General features: G+C 46.3%; 2 protein-coding genes across 9 annotated transcripts in view; both read left to right on the forward strand.

The window, feature by feature from the left end:
• LOC142889456 (disks large homolog 5-like) overlaps positions 1–13,472 on the forward strand; it is a 38,814-nt gene extending 25,342 nt beyond the window's left edge. The window contains exons 17-33 of the mRNA XM_076028205.1: positions 108–231; positions 1,019–1,163; positions 1,449–1,576; positions 3,717–3,797; positions 3,875–4,034; positions 4,680–4,842; positions 4,926–5,059; positions 5,566–5,712; positions 5,831–6,011; positions 6,550–6,698; positions 6,862–7,032; positions 7,123–7,313; positions 7,783–7,926; positions 8,023–8,150; positions 8,860–8,969; positions 10,262–10,371; positions 12,284–13,472. Coding sequence (XP_075884320.1) covers positions 108–231; positions 1,019–1,163; positions 1,449–1,576; positions 3,717–3,797; positions 3,875–4,034; positions 4,680–4,842; positions 4,926–5,059; positions 5,566–5,712; positions 5,831–6,011; positions 6,550–6,698; positions 6,862–7,032; positions 7,123–7,313; positions 7,783–7,926; positions 8,023–8,150; positions 8,860–8,969; positions 10,262–10,371; positions 12,284–12,387 — 2,370 coding nt within the window. The 3' untranslated portion in view covers positions 12,388–13,472. The remainder of the gene's footprint in view (positions 1–107; positions 232–1,018; positions 1,164–1,448; positions 1,577–3,716; positions 3,798–3,874; positions 4,035–4,679; positions 4,843–4,925; positions 5,060–5,565; positions 5,713–5,830; positions 6,012–6,549; positions 6,699–6,861; positions 7,033–7,122; positions 7,314–7,782; positions 7,927–8,022; positions 8,151–8,859; positions 8,970–10,261; positions 10,372–12,283) is intronic.
• A 1,938-nt stretch (positions 13,473–15,410) lies between these two features.
• LOC142889457 (calcium-activated potassium channel subunit alpha-1a-like) overlaps positions 15,411–17,598 on the forward strand; it is a 75,832-nt gene continuing 73,644 nt past the window's right edge. For 3 of the 8 annotated variants that reach the window (XM_076028209.1, XM_076028210.1, XM_076028211.1), the window contains exon 1: positions 15,413–16,367. In XM_076028209.1, the coding sequence (XP_075884324.1) occupies positions 16,092–16,367 (276 nt within the window). In that variant the 5' untranslated portion in view covers positions 15,413–16,091. Of the gene's footprint in view, positions 16,368–17,598 lie in introns of all 8 variants that reach the window. The other 5 variants (XM_076028207.1, XM_076028208.1, XM_076028212.1 and 2 more) reach the window with 3 other exon arrangements.

Genomic DNA, 17,598 nt, shown 5'->3' on the forward strand with positions numbered 1-17,598 from the left:
CAGACATGTTTGTTTGTGATTCTTTGTGTGTTTGTATGATTTTCGTTCATTCATTCATTCATTCATTCATTCATTCATTCATTCATTCATTTTTTTCCTGCATGCAGGTACAGAGTTTCTCCAATGACGAGCACTCTCCAGAGCCGGTGGACCTCCTGCGCTTCTCCCCGCTGAGAAACAACCGCTACAGCATGACCTTTGCTCCGCCCAGCTACGGCAGCATCGCCACAAGTACGATCCCTCTCTAGCCCACTATGTTCAGTTCACCCAAGAAAGACTAAACAAAAAAAAATCACATATATAGTTGTGCATAGTTCATGTGCCAATGTTAAATAAAAGCAAAATGTATACATTTATTCTGATTTAGGGTTCATATAATGCAAAACTCCAATGTTTTACTTAATTAAAGCGGGTTTCTGCCAAATTTAGTTGAATTGAAGGCACTAGCTTAAGTTCTAATTATTTTATAACTATTTAATTTTAGAACCTTTTTTTTTTACTTTCCATGTGTAGTTTAGGTCCTTTAAAGGCATCACATCATATTTATCAGAGATTTATAATCGTTATCTGTTTCTCGCCCACCGGAATTGAAAACAATCCAAACTTGCTTCTTTTTCTTGCTCCACTCTTCAGAGAGTGCAAACTAAAAGACCCAGCTCTTGAAGTCTGCCCTTTGTGAGGTCACAAAGGACTAACACCTCTCCCAAGATGGTGATAGCGCCCCTTAGCCAGGTGATGGCTCCGCCTCCGACAGCATTCTGTTTTTTCTCCTTCCAAACATGTAGAAGGTCAAACAGAGCGTTGATTTTTTTTTTGGAAGGAGGAAGGAGGCTGAAAATAGACTTTGTGCATATGTGGAGATTTCCTTGAAGTTAAACAACAAAATAAGAGAAAGAAAGAAATTAATTAAAGAAATCATACATCAGACTTTTAAATAAGTAACTTGTAAATTTGCCATCTGGCGTCAGTGGCGTTTCTGACCTCTGCGGCTGCTGTCTCTCCTTGACCCGACCTTCAGATCCTGCACAGCGCGGTTTGTCCCCGTGTCCGGCTGTGACGGCTGTGATGAGGAACCCGGTCTACACGGCTTGGAGCCACGAGATCCAGGCCAACAACTGTTCTCCAGCTTCGGGCTCCGGCAGCCGCCAACATCCGCAGACAAGGTGGTCACATCTGCCGTCGCTTTTTATTTCACGATGTCCTGGACTCTGAGATGTCAGACATGTTCACACCCATGACTTCCATCCCAACCGTTGTGTTTTTATTCTGCTTAAGCAACAATAACTTCATAAATGGTGCATCGCTGGTGCCAAGCCAACCACAGTGTTTGCCTCTGCGCCCAGATCTCACCAACAGATGGCACGAAAATATTTCTGTCTTTCTTCAGGCTGAATAATTGACCAGTAGGGAGTTTGCTGCTGAGCACCATGTTGTTTTATCGCCCGCAGCTCCCAGCATCAAGGTTGCCTCAGTCTGGACCTCAGCCACAAGCACGGACCCGGCGATCTGAGCGAGACGAGCTGCAGCCAGCCGCCACCGCACAGCACCAACTCCCTGCCCTCCAGCGCCAGACTGGGTTCGTACCACCACCTCAGGGTTTTAGTTGGAGAGCCTGCGGGGTCAGGCAACACGCTGGATAGACGCTGTTGAATTAAAATGATTTTGAATTAACAGTTTTTCTCCATTTTTACTTGACAACTTTTTTTGCAGAAATTGTAGCATAAGACCTTACGTGAACATGGAACCAATCTTTCGAGGCTTGAGTTTGCATAAAATCTTGTACAAAATCTATTTAGAAAAGATAAGTGCACAGGATTTCCACGGTCATGGAAAACCTAATGGCAAATGGCATTTTCCAGGACTGAAAAAATCCTGGAATTTGTAAAATTACCGATGCTTTTGGAAAAATGTCACACAATTTTGACCGAGCTCCTCTCGAAGTAGCAGAATTTTTTTGTTCTTCTACCCTGACGTTGCCTATGCGCTGCCACCGCGTGTCGTGTCTCCTACAACGCTACAGCTCCGTGAACAGAAAGAGCCCAGCTGACAAGCTCCGCCTGTGTAGTTTAGTCCTGTGAAGACATGTGAACCTTTGCCAATTGAATTGGTGAAGGTTCACATGTCTTTTAAGTATGAACATTCTGTTTTTATAGCTTGCGGTAAGGAAATGGAAATTTCATGCAAGGTCATGAACAAGTCGTGGAAAGGTAATAACATAAAGAAACAACATCCTGGATTCAGTTTCCAGTCACCGTGTCGAAAGAAATAGAAACATTTGGCCAGATTTAGGAAAAAAAAACCTTCATAAGCAATGAAAAAAGGAATACCATTAAAAAGCAGTGTTAGAATCGTATTTTTTCCGCTGCTTTTGGAGCCACCTGGACAATTTGTTATGGAGTAACTTTCTCAAATGACAATGAAACGTTTTGTGGGAAATAAACCTAGTTTTTAATAAAACTAACATTTTTCTATAATGATATTTGTAGAAGCAACATGTAATTTACCTTGACCTCTAGTCCTCTTTTTTTTTTTGCTCAGACATCCAAATCTGTTTGACAGGCTGCCTTGAGTGAAGTGTTGTTCTATGAGTCAGCAGGAAAAATCTTTGTGGTGTGAAGTTGAAACGAAAGAAGTTTTCTCTCCGAGTGAGTCTCTGTGTGCCGGAGCAGCTCAAGGTTTTTCTTACCCACTCCGAGCGTTCGCTGCGCCGCCGTTCAGACTCTGCTCATTAAAGCATCGCTGCTTTCAGCCTCAGAGCAAAAGGAGGTCAATTATTGAGGACTTTCGAGCGGCTTAAGAAACCAAGACATGAACACACGCATTTGTGGCCACGTCTGTTCACGTATTTTTTTTTTTTCAAATGCAGTGGCCTCCAAATTCCATCTTCCAAATAAAATGGGATGCCAGCCCACTAGTTTCCTGTATGAGGCACTAAAGGGACCACAAATACCTTCATGTAGGCAATGAAGAAGAATAGACAAGACGAACCATGAAAGGTTCAGCGCAGGCAGACGTTTTCCTGTTGACGGGTTGCTGGGCAGGCAACCCAAGTTGTGCTGTCCTGTCTCAGATCAGCAGGGGGCACTGTGTTGGCAGCAGCGGTGCTGTCCTTACGCTCTTACAAGTCATCCACCCATCTTCAATCCCCGCTTCTTCCTGAACTCAGGGTCACGGGGGTCTGCTGGAGCCTCTCCCAGCTGTCATAGGGTGAAGGCAGGGTGACACCCTGGACCAGTGGCCAGTTCATCGCAAGGCCACAAACAGACAAACAACCATTCGCACTCACACACAACTATGGACAACTTAGAGTTCCCAATTCACCTCACATGCATAAAGCCAGAGTAGCCGGAGAAACCACACAGACACTAGGTAGGTAGGTAGGTAGATAGATAGATAGATAGATATTTCCTTTATTAATCCTTCAATAGGGAAGTTCACAGTGTGGACATAAACCTGTGTAATAACCAGTAATGATATAATAATAAAGCAGTGCAGTTATTGCACATGTAAGATATTACACTTGTTGTTGTTGGTCTGCTCCCAGTGTGCAAACTCCACACATGGAGGTCTGGAATCGAACCCACAACCTTCTTGCTGTGAGGCGGCAGCACTAACCACTGCACCCTCGTGTCGTACAAGTCAATGCGTTTTAAATATTTGAAGGTAGAAACTCGACCTGCTGTTGCTCTGAGCCATTTTGTGTTTCCTGTCGTCAGGCTCATCCACGCTGCAGTTCCGGGCCGAGCGGATCAAGATGCCGCCCACTCGGCACCACCGCGCTGCTGGATCCGACAGAGGTACCCTGGAGTTTTGTTTAGTTTTGTTTTTGAGGGTGTTGCGAGCGAGACTCACCCGCCCTACTCCGCCTCCTTAGGCTCCCTCTCCCACTCGGAGTGCAGCAGCCCGACGCCTCCCGTGTCTCCCGTCAACCTGGAGACATCGTCCTTCGCCAGCAGCCAATCGCAGGGCTCCATCTCCAACCAGCCGCGTATTTCCGTCAGCCCCGCTCCGGTTGGTGACAGGAGGAAGGACGGGTAAGGCGACTCCCCCCTCCAATACCTCACGCTTGTCACGCCGCCGTTGTTTGGCCCGTCTACTTCCTGGCGATAAATTGCTTGTAATGTGATAAAGTTTGCCGCCATGGCAGAGGGCTGCCTCTCTGTTTGTGATTTCATTCTGTGCTGCTGCTGTAATCTGAAACCTGAACTCTCTTGTCTCTCCTCTCCTCTGTGTCCTTGTTGCCTCATTTCGTCTCCTTAAAATGCCCTTTCTGTCAGACTGACACTGACAGTCAAGCCCAAGTTCTTCTCTTTAAGGAACTTGAGGTTTGTCCAACGCTGCTTGTTATGGACTTCATACCTGGAGCACAATTTTTCTTTTCTCAGCCACCTTTTCCATTTTCCTTATTTTTTTTACCTTCTACCTTTATGTTTACTACCTGCATGATTGCATGACTGCTCCTGGCTTGTCATGCCCCACGCAACTCCCATATCTCACTGGCTGAAACGGATCTCATGGAAGGAGAAACGCTTTACATTCGTTTTGATTCAAAAAAAAAAAAAAAAAAAAGATAAGCTTTCAGTTCTTATCAAGTCACGTCTTGCATCCTTCCTGCCTGTTGCCATGTTTTACCCCCTCAAAACCCTGAGTGTTTTTCTCTTTATCATTATTTAATGAAGGCCGTACTTGGAGGAGCCTCGCAACGTGACCGTTCAGAAAGGAGCGGAGCCGCTGGGGATCTCCATCGTCAGCGGCGAAAACGGGGGAGTGTTTGTGTCCAAGGTGACGGCTGGCAGCATCGCACACCAGGCCCGCCTGGAGTACGGCGATCAGCTCCTGGAGGTACGCACGCCGGCAGCCTCACTCCTCTAAGTAATGACCAAGCGGCCTCTAACTTGAACGGCTCCTCCCCTCCTCCCCTCCAGTTCAACGGAATCAACCTGCGCAACGCCAACGAGCAGCAGGCGCGGTTGGTGATCGGGCAGCAGTGCGACACCGTCACCATCCTGGCGCAGTACAACCCCCACATGTTCCAGCTGGGAAACCACTCCCGCTCAGGGTGAGTGAGAGGAGCAGTGTCATCGCCCACTAACGATATTCTCAACTAGTCCAGTCCTAAAATAGACTACCAGTCTAAAGTTTGGACACACCTTCACATGCAATTTTTTTTTTTTTTTTTTATCTTTACAACTTTCTACACTGCAGATAGATCCAGAAGACATCAACTATATGAGCAAGATATTTGTAATTATGCAGCAAGGAAAAACACGTTCAATAACTCCTAAATACGCTTTTTGTGAAAGGTGGCTGTTTTGAAGAATTTAAATATAAAACGTATTTGAGTTATTTTACACTTTCATTGTTTCCTACATAATTCCATGTGTGTTCATACGTAGTTTTGATGCCTTCAGTGAGAAACTGCAATGTCAATAGTCATGAGAATGAAAGAAAAGACATTACATTTATTGGGTGTGTCCAAACTTTTGACTGGCAGTTTAAATAAACCGTCCCAGGTTATTATTTTTTTGGTCATTGATTTTCTGTTCCGCCTCTGTCCGTCTCAAGCTCTCGCATGGAGTCGCTCAGCAGCCAGCAGGACAGCGCGTCCGACTTCCACTCTGCCATCGACACGCTGAGCGAGCAGGACGAGGGCACCGTGACGCCGCCGTCCAAGCAGGCCACGCCCGCCACCAGCCCTCAGAGCTCCTTCAGGTGGGGCCGCGTCCTCTTCGCCACGCAGCCTCGCCACTGAAGTTCTGGTGCAGAGCGGCCGTTGCATCGAGGTGAAGGAAGGTTTGCAGGGAACAATGAAGTTGTGTTCTGGTTGCAGGATTGCGGGCGCAGGCTTCCGGAGGGCGGAGCCCCGGGTGGTGAGGCTGAAGAGGATCCAGGGGGAGCTCGGGGTCCAGGTCTGTGGTGGGAACCTGTCCGGGATCTTTGTGGAGAGTCTGGAGGACGACAGTCCGGCCAAGGGTCCCGATGGTCTTCTGCCTGGAGACTTAATCCTGGAGGTACCTGAACTCATCGACAAGGTCACCTTGAACCATGTTGGGCTGAACAAAGGCAGTTTCCCATCCTGGAAGATTTAGTTGTTTTGCAAGAGCAGCTTGCATCAACTTGTTTTTCTTTCCCCTTTTCAGGTCAAGTTGATGTAGTTTTGTTCGTATTATCAAAAGCGACTGCACCAGTGCTTTCTAACAATTATCTGCAGCTCTCCTTCCGAACAACTCCCCCAGAAATCCAAAAGTCCACCTTTTACTTTTTCTGCTAACTGCATTTTCCTGAAGGCGTCTGATAAAATATATAATGTTTCACAAATTGGCCATTGTGATGTCGCAAAGGGCACAGACAGCATATAACACTGTTTTCTGGAGTTTTTCTGGAGAATTGTTTTGTTTTGTTTTGTTTTACTTCAAAATGCCAGGCTCCTTCACTTGGACTCCAGGTTGAATAATAATAATATAATAATAAGGGACCTTGCCAGGCATCCTGCTCTGTGTCGTCTTGTCATCTGTGTCATGTCATACATGTTTTATTTTTTCCAAACAGTACAATGGCATCAGCATGAAGAACAAAACGAAGGAGGAGGCCTACCTGGAGATGTTGAAACCAGCAGAAACAATCAGTTTCAAGGTGTTGAACTGCATGGACAATCTCTCGGCCATCAGAGAAACTCCCGGAGACGGATTTTACATAAGGTGATTTCAAAACAAGACAAAATTTAGTTCATCTTTCCCTGTGGCTGCAGCTCACCTCCAGGAGATGATGTTGTTTTACTTGCATCCACCAACAAAGTCAGGTTTCTCAGATTTTCTGCACTTGCCCCCAAATGCATTTTTTCTTTTTTTTTTTGCCTCTCAGAGCACTTTATGAGCGGGCGGCCGAGGTGGAGCAGGAGCTGAGCTTCAGCAAAGACGATATCCTGTACGTGGAAGACACGCTGCCGAATGGCAATTTCGGATACTGGATGTCCCTGCAGCTGGACGAGAACGCCCAGAGGCTGGCCAAGGGCCAGATTCCCAGCAAGTACATGTAAGTGTGGGGCAGCTGGTGGCCTCCAGCGCCAGGTAGCAGATACTGATGAGGTACAAATCAACCCCCTCCAATTATTGTTCTCGCCAGGGTGGACCAGGAGTTCTACAGGAGGCCCGGCATGGCCGACCTGAAGGACGACGCCAGCAAGACCCTGTCGGCGGCGGCGCGGAGGTCCTTCTTCCGCCGCAGGCTCAAGCACAAGCGCAACGGCTCCAAGGACGGCAAGGACCTGCTGGCTCTGGACGCAATCAGCACCGACTCACTGCCCATCGCAGAAGGTGAGGAGACACCCGGCCGCTGAAGGAATCTGTTTTTTGGCTTAGTCCACAAGGTAGAGTGAAGTGAAGACCAACACCAGAAGAGTCAACCTGCTACTCAGCCTTCTGGTCTGTCTACTGCTGGAGGTTGTTTCAGAAATGGAGAAGGTGTCTGCAACTCCAGTGCGAACCTACCTAAATTGTATTTTATTTCACTTTTGATGTGGCTATGTTTCACCAAAAGTCAAATGGGGAAAAATTAAGTGTTTCATTTTTCGTCATATTTATTTTCATTTTGCTTGAATTTTGTCATCACTTCCTGATTGTTGAACACTGCAAAGAAAAAAATCTGGTCCATTTCATGTTCTCTTTTTAAATTCTTGCCCAACTCTTGTCTGACCAAACACCTGTTCACAACTAACAGTTGTTGTTTTTTAATTCATTCATTTATCTGTTTATTGATTGGTTCGGCTGTTGCTCATGTTTTCAGATGGAGTGAGCCTGATGTACCAGCGGGTCCAGAGGGTGGAGTGCTCCTCCCCCAGACCGGTGCTGCTGCTGGGGCCACTGGTGGAGGCCAGTAAGGACCTGCTGGTGACGGAGAGCCCCGCTAAGTTCTGCCGCTGTCTGCCCGGTGAGCTCAGATGCACCAAACTCAGAGATTTCTATTCAACGCCGCTCAGCTGCTGTCCAGGTCGTGGTTCTAATGTGTCCCCCTCCTGTGTTCCAGAGATAATGAAGGCGTCTCAGCAGGCCATCGAGCGGGGAGTGAAGGACTGCGTGTTCATCGACTACAAACGGAGGAGCGGCCATTTCGACGTGACGACCGTCGCGTCCATTAAAGAGATCACAGAGAAGGTATTTCATAGACATAGACATAGACATAGACAGACTTTATTGATCCCCTTGGCATGACTCCCTCAGGGAAATTAAAACTTCCAGCAGCAGTGAATTGAAGCAGCACACAGATGGATGAGATTTAAGCACACAGATAGACAAAATAGCGGCACACAGGTAGAAAAATAGTAAATAATTACTAATAAACAGTAAGAGAAGAATTGAATAATATAAAATTATTATTATTTATTATTATTTTAAAAATATAAAAAATACTGGATATGGGTCTGATTTCAGAATTTAACCACTGAAGATTTTTTCCCCCTCACCGTCGTCTACCAAAATGAATATAAAACCTGTTAAGATCTGAAAGATGCTTGCCAAAAATTATCAATATTTTTCCTGTTATTTCCTTCCTGCAAAATATGATCTGCTTCCAGAAATGTGCAGAAATCCGAGGTCAGCACTAATATTGTTTTATTTTGAGTTTAACATCCAATCCGACTGAATGTTCTGTATCTTGGTGTTGTTATTTACAAGTACTAAATGAAACGGATTGTTTTTTTTTAATGTTCAGACATGGATTTAATGGAAAGGAAACGCTTGTGTTGTTGTCACACCTTCAGAATATTCCAGCAGCCACTGTGTGGTCCAGACTTTATTAAAGTTTTACAAGTTTTTGGATAAATGGAGTCTGATTGATATTTTTGCTGTGAATCGCCCTGTGCAGGACTGCCACTGTCTACTTGACATCGCTCCTCACGCCATTGAACGTCTCCACAGCGTCCACATCTACCCAATCGTCATTTTCATCCGCTACAAAAATGCCAAGCAGATAAAGTGAGTGGCAAGGTTTTCTCTTCTTTTTTTCTTTTTTTTCTTTTTTATTTCCTCCTTCTGGAAATAAAAAAATATTAAATATCTGGGGGTAGAATGGTGGTAGAATAAAACATGTATTGAATGAATGTAATTCCAGGTAGGGCAGAACCAAGAAACTCAATGTTGCTGCTCACTTCTTGTACCATTCGTTCCTGTCAAGACCGACAACGTCAAACTAATCAAGTCACCCAGCAGAGTCTCTTTGCCGACCTCCTGTCCTGCCGTGGGTTTTTTCCAGCGTGAGATTGTGATGGTTCAAAGATCCCTGTGCTTTTTCATTCCTAATCTAACAGGAAGATTAAATCTGCCGAATCCTCTGTGTGGTGACACACGCACACACCACACACACACACACACACACACACACACACACACACACGGTCAGGTCTGGCATAAACTGCATTCAACAGCAATACACACACACACACAGAGGAAGGCAGGCAGGCAGGCAGGCTTGGAACTGTAGGGAGCAGTAGGTGCAGCAGGCCAACATGGCGTAGATTGATTCCTGCTAAGCCTCTGCAGTCATCAGCTGAGTGCCAGCTGTCCAGGGAGAGCCCGGCACACCGAGGCCCCGCTGCTTCTCATCGTGTCGTGGGCGTCTCGCTGACCTGCCCGCTGCAAACACACACTCGCAAAAAAACAAAAAACCCACAACGCCTCCAACCGCTCAGCAGCAGCAGCAGTGCCCGACTAAAAGCGTTCATGCTTTTCTTTGTCCTCTGGGAGGCATCAGCGGACCGAGATGTGGACGCCACGCTGGGCGCCACACAGAGACGGAGATGTAAAGCCGGGCCGGGTCGGGTCAGAGGCTCTCAGTGGGCGAGGGGCAGAGGACACGCTAGTCAGACATCTACTGAATACTGCACTGATATAGAATGAACCAGTGGGCTGTGAAGGTCTGCTGCTGCACAGAGACTGAAGAAAGTCTCTCTGAGTTTTCTGTTGGACTGTATATAATAATTACAAAGTTTTCTATACTTTTGAGACTTTATTTTAGCCTTGGTTTTTATTAATTGCCTGTGTGAATTAAAAAAAATAAAAAATTAAAGGACCTGTGTTTGGTTACTGAAGTTTGGTTACATCTAATGGTCAGAAAATGTATTGCAAATGATGTTAAAGATGTTTTTTTCATTCCTTTTTATTCCAATTGACTCCTTGTTATTGTTATACATTGGTTCTTGAAGTGACAAACGAAAGGAGTTTTTGTAGTGGCTGTGAATCTAAATCCTGCTGATGAAATGTGTCCTCAGAGAGCAGAGGGACCCTCAGTACCTGCGGGACAAACTCTCGCAGAAACATTCCAAGGAGCAGTTTGAGGCGGCGCAGAAAATAGAGCAGGACTACAGCCGCTTCTTCACAGGTTGGTGGTTGTTTTTCTTTGGGGTCCTCAAACTCTGTTGACCTGCAGTGGATAAGAATTTCATTTTTTTTAGGATGGCAATTTTGAACTGTAAATGGAAAAATAACAATAAGTCGGAAACGCCCCAGTTCAATTCTAACAGTGTTTGTTCCCACTCTACTGTTTTAAACTGTGATTTTGTGATGAAGAAGGTCTCAACACATTTGACAGCAGTTGGTTATTCTAATCTTTGGGACTTATATAATGGGTGCTGCTGTCTTTTTGTCTCCATCTGTGGGGGAAGAACAGGGATCAAGCAAGTCATTGTCCCTGAAAGCTGGCTTAGTGTTGTGCTTTCTGGGATTGTTGCGCAAAATACTACATTAATTAATATTAATTAATACAACTACAATACACACACTTACAGTTTAACACAAAACCAGTGTTTCCTAACAGTAGTATACACTGCTAGTTGTCGACTTGTTTTTTTGTCCCCTTCCAAACTTGATGAAGGTCCAACAAAGCATCTGTTGGAACAAGGAAGATGAGAAATCCCACATTCTAGCAGCAGACTGTAAACACAGGGCTAACTGCACTGTTTTCTAGAACCTTCTGGAAGTTATCAATCATGTGAGGCAGCTCCACCTGTGCCCCTGAGACTGCCTTGTTTTAGTTCCTTTCCAAAATTTAGGAAAAGCCACCAAATCATCTGTTTTAGCAGGAAGGTAAAATCTGGCATTTTAGCTGCATGCTGTAAACAGAGGGCTAAATGCACGTTTTATTCTTGGCAATCTTTTTTTGTCAGTTTTCCCTGCGACAGTCCTACTGGAGTCCGCAGTAGAAAAACACAGTGAAAACGACCTTTAACCCAGCGTCTGTTGCCTGGAGTGCTGTGTTCTGAACTTCTGAACTCACGAGGTCCAGATAAACCTATTGTGAGTCTCTATCAGTTCTGGAGGTCACCTGAGGACACGTTTTGACTTAATGGTGTGGGGCAGCAGCCAGTGAGGGCCGAGCGTCTCGGCCATCTGATGAATGTCGCTATAAAAAGTCGAGATTTATGGGGATGACGGGGCTTTCTGGAAATGAACTCACCGTGCCGCTGGTTCCCCCACCTGCCCTGCCAGGACGACTGACTTCCTGCAGCCTGGCCGTGACCACAGAGATAGAGTCACTCTCACTGGTTACTGCACGTTTAGCCACCTGGCTGCAGACAATATCTGGAGCAAGGCCAGAGGGAATTAGCTGGACACAGTTTGAAAAAACTCTTAAGAAGTTTTATTCAGGAGGGTAAAATAAATAAATCAAGTGTTTGTTTGATGCAGTTAATTTTGTATTTACACATATTTGAGCAATGCTGTGAAATAATAATTCAAAAGCAAAGTGGTTGACAAGATATGCAAAGGTTTAGCTGGTGGCAGAGGACAGATGGTTGAGCAGCATGTGGCTCAACCATCAACCACTCTATTCATTATAAATTATTAATAAATCCTCTCTAGATCTCCAGAAAACATTATACTTAGCCCTCTGTTTACAACCTGGCAGTGGTTTCAGCAGTCAAAGGCGTCACCTGGCTGGAAGAAATAACAGTGTGTTATTAGTGCTGTTGGTGACATCACAAAGGGCTGCTTTCCCAGACTGGGAGGGACAGAAAAGAGTCATTATCGTTATTAATGCGTTATTATGAGAAATAATCAGAGTAGTCAAGTGATGCGGGACCTTTAAAAATGAATGATTAATTAATAAAAAATGAATCCCTCAGGTGTGTGGATTTTGTTTTATGAAGTTGCAGCCCAACATGGTGCAGAACTTTATACTTGAGAATAATATCTCAAGTCTTGCAATGAGCCATTTAACATTTTAACATTCTAGTGTCCTCTGCTGGAAGTCTCTAACCCCGCCCCTTCCTGCCCCTCCCCTCTCTGTGTTGCAGGTGTGGTCCAGGCCGGCAGCGTCTCCTACATTTGCACTCAAATCGTGACCATCGTGGAGCAGGAGCAGAATAAAGTCCTGTGGATTCCAGATGGCGCTCTGTAGAAATGTCACCCCCACCTCCCCCACTGACCCCCCCACCTCCCTCCGTGCCACTGCGGCAAACGTGCACGAGGACGTGGTTTCTTCACTCTTGGACACTGCACGAATGTTGATGAATGGGGACGAATGGTGGCGAATGGTGGGGAATGGTGGTGAATCGGTACGCGCTCGGCGGGTGTTTTCCACTCCACCGCTTCTTCTTGTTCCTCACGCCTCGTTTTGCCGAAAAGGTTCTCGCGCCGTTCGGCAAGATAGGTTTGTTTACACTAGTATGAAATACTTGAATATTCCACCTAGCACTCCTTTGTAATCCCGCTCAGCACCACTTAACACGTCGGACCGCAGGAAGTCGGTGCAGAATGAAGACTTTTTGAAGCTGTTGAAGTAGAGCGAGAGCCGACCTCCGTGTCTGCCCCCCCCCCCCCTTTTAATATTTATGCCCGTTTTCTTTTCTTTTTTTTTTCCTGACAATTTAATTTATCTAATCAAATCAAAGATGTCAGACCTTGTTTTACAAAAGTAGCAGTTTATCAAATAGGAAGGACCATATTTTCTGAATCGTGTACTTATTTATAGAGGAGAAAAGGGGGCTGCTTTTGCCTCCTTCCACCAGATCATGCTGCGGTTTTGTCCTTATTTTTTTTTTTCTCTCAGTTTTCGTCATTTCATAATACAGTGCCAAGCGAAAAAAAAAACACAAAAAAAACAACAAATTTGATAATCTGATCAAATGTAATAACGTCTTCCATGATGGATCATGCAGCAGGTGTATGATGGTTTCAGCTTGTGTGTTCTACTGCTATTGCCAATATTTGCTTGTCTGTTAAGTGGATTATTTCTAAGAAGGGACTTTTTTTTTTAATTCATTTTGTTCGCTCTTCTGGTTCCCTGTGAGCCAAACACATTCGCGCAGCAGCAGCAGCAGCAGCTCTTGATTTTTTTTTTTTTTTTTTTTTTTTTTATAAAGTTGCTCACCTCGTCAACATTTCATCTCCAGGTTTGTAATGAAAAACACTTCCGGTCGGGTTTCTCCTCTTCATGAAGGTTCCTGTTTCTATAAAATATTAAAAAACTGAAATCTGTGAAAAGGACTGAAGGTATTTTATTCTGTCAGATGGTGGATTTCCTTGTTAGACCCGTGTGATGTTGGATTTAGGTTTTGGCCACGAGGGGGCGCCAGCTACCCCTGCAGGTGAGACACGGGCGCGGTGGACCTTCACTTTAAAAAAAAAAAAAAAAAAAATCCACATGATCGCACTTTGTAGGCACAAAAAGAATGAATGAATGGTACTGAATGACTTGGTGACAGTAAGGAAAGAAATGTAGTTTTGAACTATTCACTGTTTGAATCGAGGCTCATCAGATATGATTTAAGGGACAAAAGTCGACTTGGATCTATTAGTATTATTTTTTAATAAACTTTCCAGCTATGTTATAGTCACAGTTTCAGTGCACAATCGAAGAACAATATTTGTGTTTTTCTATTCTTTATCTTAACAGAAATATATCAGGCATTTAATTTTTAATACATCAGTTGGCACCACCTGCATGGGAACACTGCGTGATTACTTTTATTACTCTTATACTTGTCTTATAATGGTTCACCTCTTTGACCTGAATATCTGCGTTTTTATAACACTTCCACAACATATAGAGACGTTGCGCCCCCCCCCCCCCCCCAGCTCCCCCTTAATAAAGGTCAAACTTAACCTTGGAAAAAAAATAAAGGAGCACATAAACATGAATAAAGTTTCCACACAGCAGAATAATTCGGCGGCATGCACCTCCTCCTCCTCCTCCACGGCCGCCGGTGTCACTTTCAAAGAGACCGCAGTGACAAAAGTTGCCGCTGTCATGAAACATTGATGTAGTGGCTTCTATAAATAACCACCTCAACCTCCACCTCCACCGCACCTCCAAATCTCCTCCTGAAACGGGGCTTTTATTTTGTGAATGTTCACTGTTTTTGTGTCTCTCAGGTGGGTGAGAAGTTGAACTGCTTGGTCCCTCATTCTTGATGTTTGTGTTCTTGGTTTGTTGTCCTGACCTCACCTGCCTCACCCTGTTTCTTCTGGTCAAAGGGCACAGTGAGAGGAGACCAGTCACTTCCATGGTCTGGAGTAACGGAGGGGTAGAACAGATGATGAAAAGATGGAAGACGACATCCCAGGAATGAGTAAAACAGAAGATACTGCCTTCATGTCATGGCTCCCGTTCGGCAGGATTGTGCTCTGTGATATTGGAGGGCTTAGACACTCAAATAAATGTCGGCAAACCAGACGGGGATCGTCCAGTGAAGGCTTCATTTCTGCCACAACACCTCCACCTTTGCACATCCTCCACCTCCACAGCACTCTGCATCACCTCCACAACACTCTACATCACCTCCACCTCCACAGCACACTACATCACCTCCACCACTTCCACCTCTCCATCACTTCACCCACATCCACACCTCCACACCTCCTCCACCTCCACAGCACTCTATATCACCTCCACCTCCACAGCACTCTACATCACCTCAACCACCACACCTCCTCCACCTCCACAGCACACTACATCACCTCCACCACTTCCACACCTCCTTCACCTCCACAGCACTCTACATCACCTCCTCCACTTCCACCATCACACCTCTTCCACCTCCCCATCACTTCATCCACCTCCACACCTCCACCTCCCAATCACTTCATCCACCTCCACACCTCCACCTCCCAATCACTTCATCCACCTCCACAACACTCCACACCTCCTCCACCTCCACAACACTCTACATCACGTCCACCTCCACCACCTCCACAACACTCTACATCACCTACTCCACCTCCACAACATTCTACATCACCTCCACCTCCCGGCGGTGGCTCCTCCCCCTCCGACCTGCTAATCTGCGGTACCATCACTCACTGGCGGGCGGATGTGACGGAGGGTCGAGACCACCGAGAGCCTCGCTGCTCCTTAGTGATGATGATGATAATAAATACAGTATAACAATGTCTAACAAAATAGCAAACGCTTTTTTTGGACCGGAAGCTGCGCGCTCAGGACGCCCGCGCGGGTAGCAGCATTCAACAGTGCGTGCGCGCGCCGCGCCGGTAGCAGGTAGCTGAAGTAGAGCGGCGCGAGCGCGGGCGCGATTCTGCCTCCGTCGAGCGGGACTCGCCCTCTTTACACCAGGATCCGGAGCCCCGCGCGAGCCGCGAGGACGCTTCCGGCCGGCGCGAGCTGTTTGCGCGTCGACAGACTTTTTACGCGCTGAGATTGCGTGGAATGTGATTTCGCGACAAGTCTTTTTCTTTCTTGCTTTCTTTCTCTCGTCCTTTTCTTTTTACGCGCAGCTGGAGCACGAGGACGCCAGACACGAACGCGCACTTCCACGCGTGACACCTTCATCCTGAGCGGCTCCTTCATCCGCCGTTGCCGCTGCTGCTGCCGTTGCTGTCGGTTCAACTTTCTTTTCTTTCCCCCCCCCCCCTGTTGCTGCTGTTTGTGGAGTTGAAGGGAAGCCCTGATGCCAAGAGCCGCCCGGCCGCTGGAGCTGCTGGTGCCGCTGCTGGCGGGGCTGGTGGAGCTGGAGCTGCTGGTGGTGGTCGAGCTTGGCATGGCAGAGCCGCGGGGGCATCAGGGGGCGCTGCTCGGAGCTCCCCGGAGCGCCTGAACAGAGGAGCCGCTCCGCTGCGCTGCGTTGGGTGGGTGGATGCTGGCAGATGACCAACAACCACCACAATCAAAACAACAAGCTCGGCAAAATGTCCAAGAGCCGGGAGAAGTTCAGCCCAGACCCGTCCGTCCACATCTCCAAGATGGACCTCATCATCCCCTTCTCGCCCGACGTGCCCTGCGACAGCAACGGCCAGCGGATGTGGTGGGCTTTCCTCGCCTCCTCTATGGTCACCTTCTTCGGGGGTCTCTTCATCATCCTGCTATGGAGAACCCTCAAGTACCTGTGGACCGTCTGCTGCCACTGCAGCGCCAAGAAGAAGGTACGATTACCGCCACCACTGCTGCTGCACGAGTTTTTGCGTTCAAGTTGTTGTGTTATTTTTTTTGTACTAGTTCAGTGTCTGGTGAGCGACACTTGTTGGTAGGGGTTCATCATCATCATCATCATCATCATCTAGCTCGTTTAGGTTATAAGAATAATTTATTAAAATCACACTGGAGAGATTTGTCTACGATCAGCGTTTAAAGTGCAGGAAGGGGGAGGGGAAAATTGATCGTTATTGATATTTATTTATTTAATAATTTATTTTGGGAGGCTGCTGATTTGATGAATCCCTTTCCTCACCCCTTCAGCATAACAAATCCTCTCATAGATGAAGAGTAACTAAAGTTGTCCAGCAGTGATGTATATATATGTGTGTGTGTATATATACATGTTAAAGTCACTCCGATTGTTTGACATTTTTCCCATAGTTTATTATTATTATATTGAGGATGAATTGTTCTGATCAGCCTCCACTGGAGCCACTCGTCCTTCAGTTAACTCTGTCCACTGCTCGTTCCAACCAGACACAACGTCACCGTCTATCTCAAAATTTGACCTTTTCTGTGCACTTTCCACTCACGCCCGTCTGACAGTCGGGCTAATTTATGTGTATTTTTCTCCGTTGCGCCCCCAACAACAACCACGACAACACAGCTCTGTAACAACAAGGTTGCAGACCCCCAAAAACACATTCTTCCCCCTCACACAATGATTTACGCCGGCCGTCGACGCTCTCCGAGGTCATCGGCCCACTGGGAACCTCTTCTGCGGATGTTTCCAGAAGCCAGGAATAGTTTTGGCCGTTGCAGCCGGCCAAGGGGGTCACTGTTGGACCTTCTCATACTGCTGGACCTTCTCATACTGCTGGACCTTATCCTACTGCTGCTGGTATCTGTCTGCTAGTCCAGCATCTGTCTGCCTTTGACCCAAGTCTTGAGTTTGTTCACATTTGATCACAGGGGTGGTTTGGAAAAGGTTGAGATCACCTTTGGTTGTGTGTTTAACAGACAGACAGACAGACAGACCTAATGGATGGATGGGTGGATGGATGGATGGATGGATGGATGGAGGTGGAGTTGGAGGCTGGGGCTGAACTTCAGTAAAGAGGACGTCTGTACTTGTCTGCTGCCTCAGTCGCAATTAGACTTTAAGTTCTAATCAGAAATCAGCTCCTGTGTATTTGTATTTCAGTTGGGCAAATGTCTTTTTAAAATATATGCATATAC

Source organism: Nelusetta ayraudi, unplaced genomic scaffold (genome assembly GCF_046127955.1).
Source record: "Nelusetta ayraudi isolate G7.1 ecotype Tasmania unplaced genomic scaffold, CSIRO-AGI_Nayr_v1 ptg000022l, whole genome shotgun sequence".
NCBI lineage: Eukaryota > Metazoa > Chordata > Actinopteri > Tetraodontiformes > Monacanthidae > Nelusetta > Nelusetta ayraudi.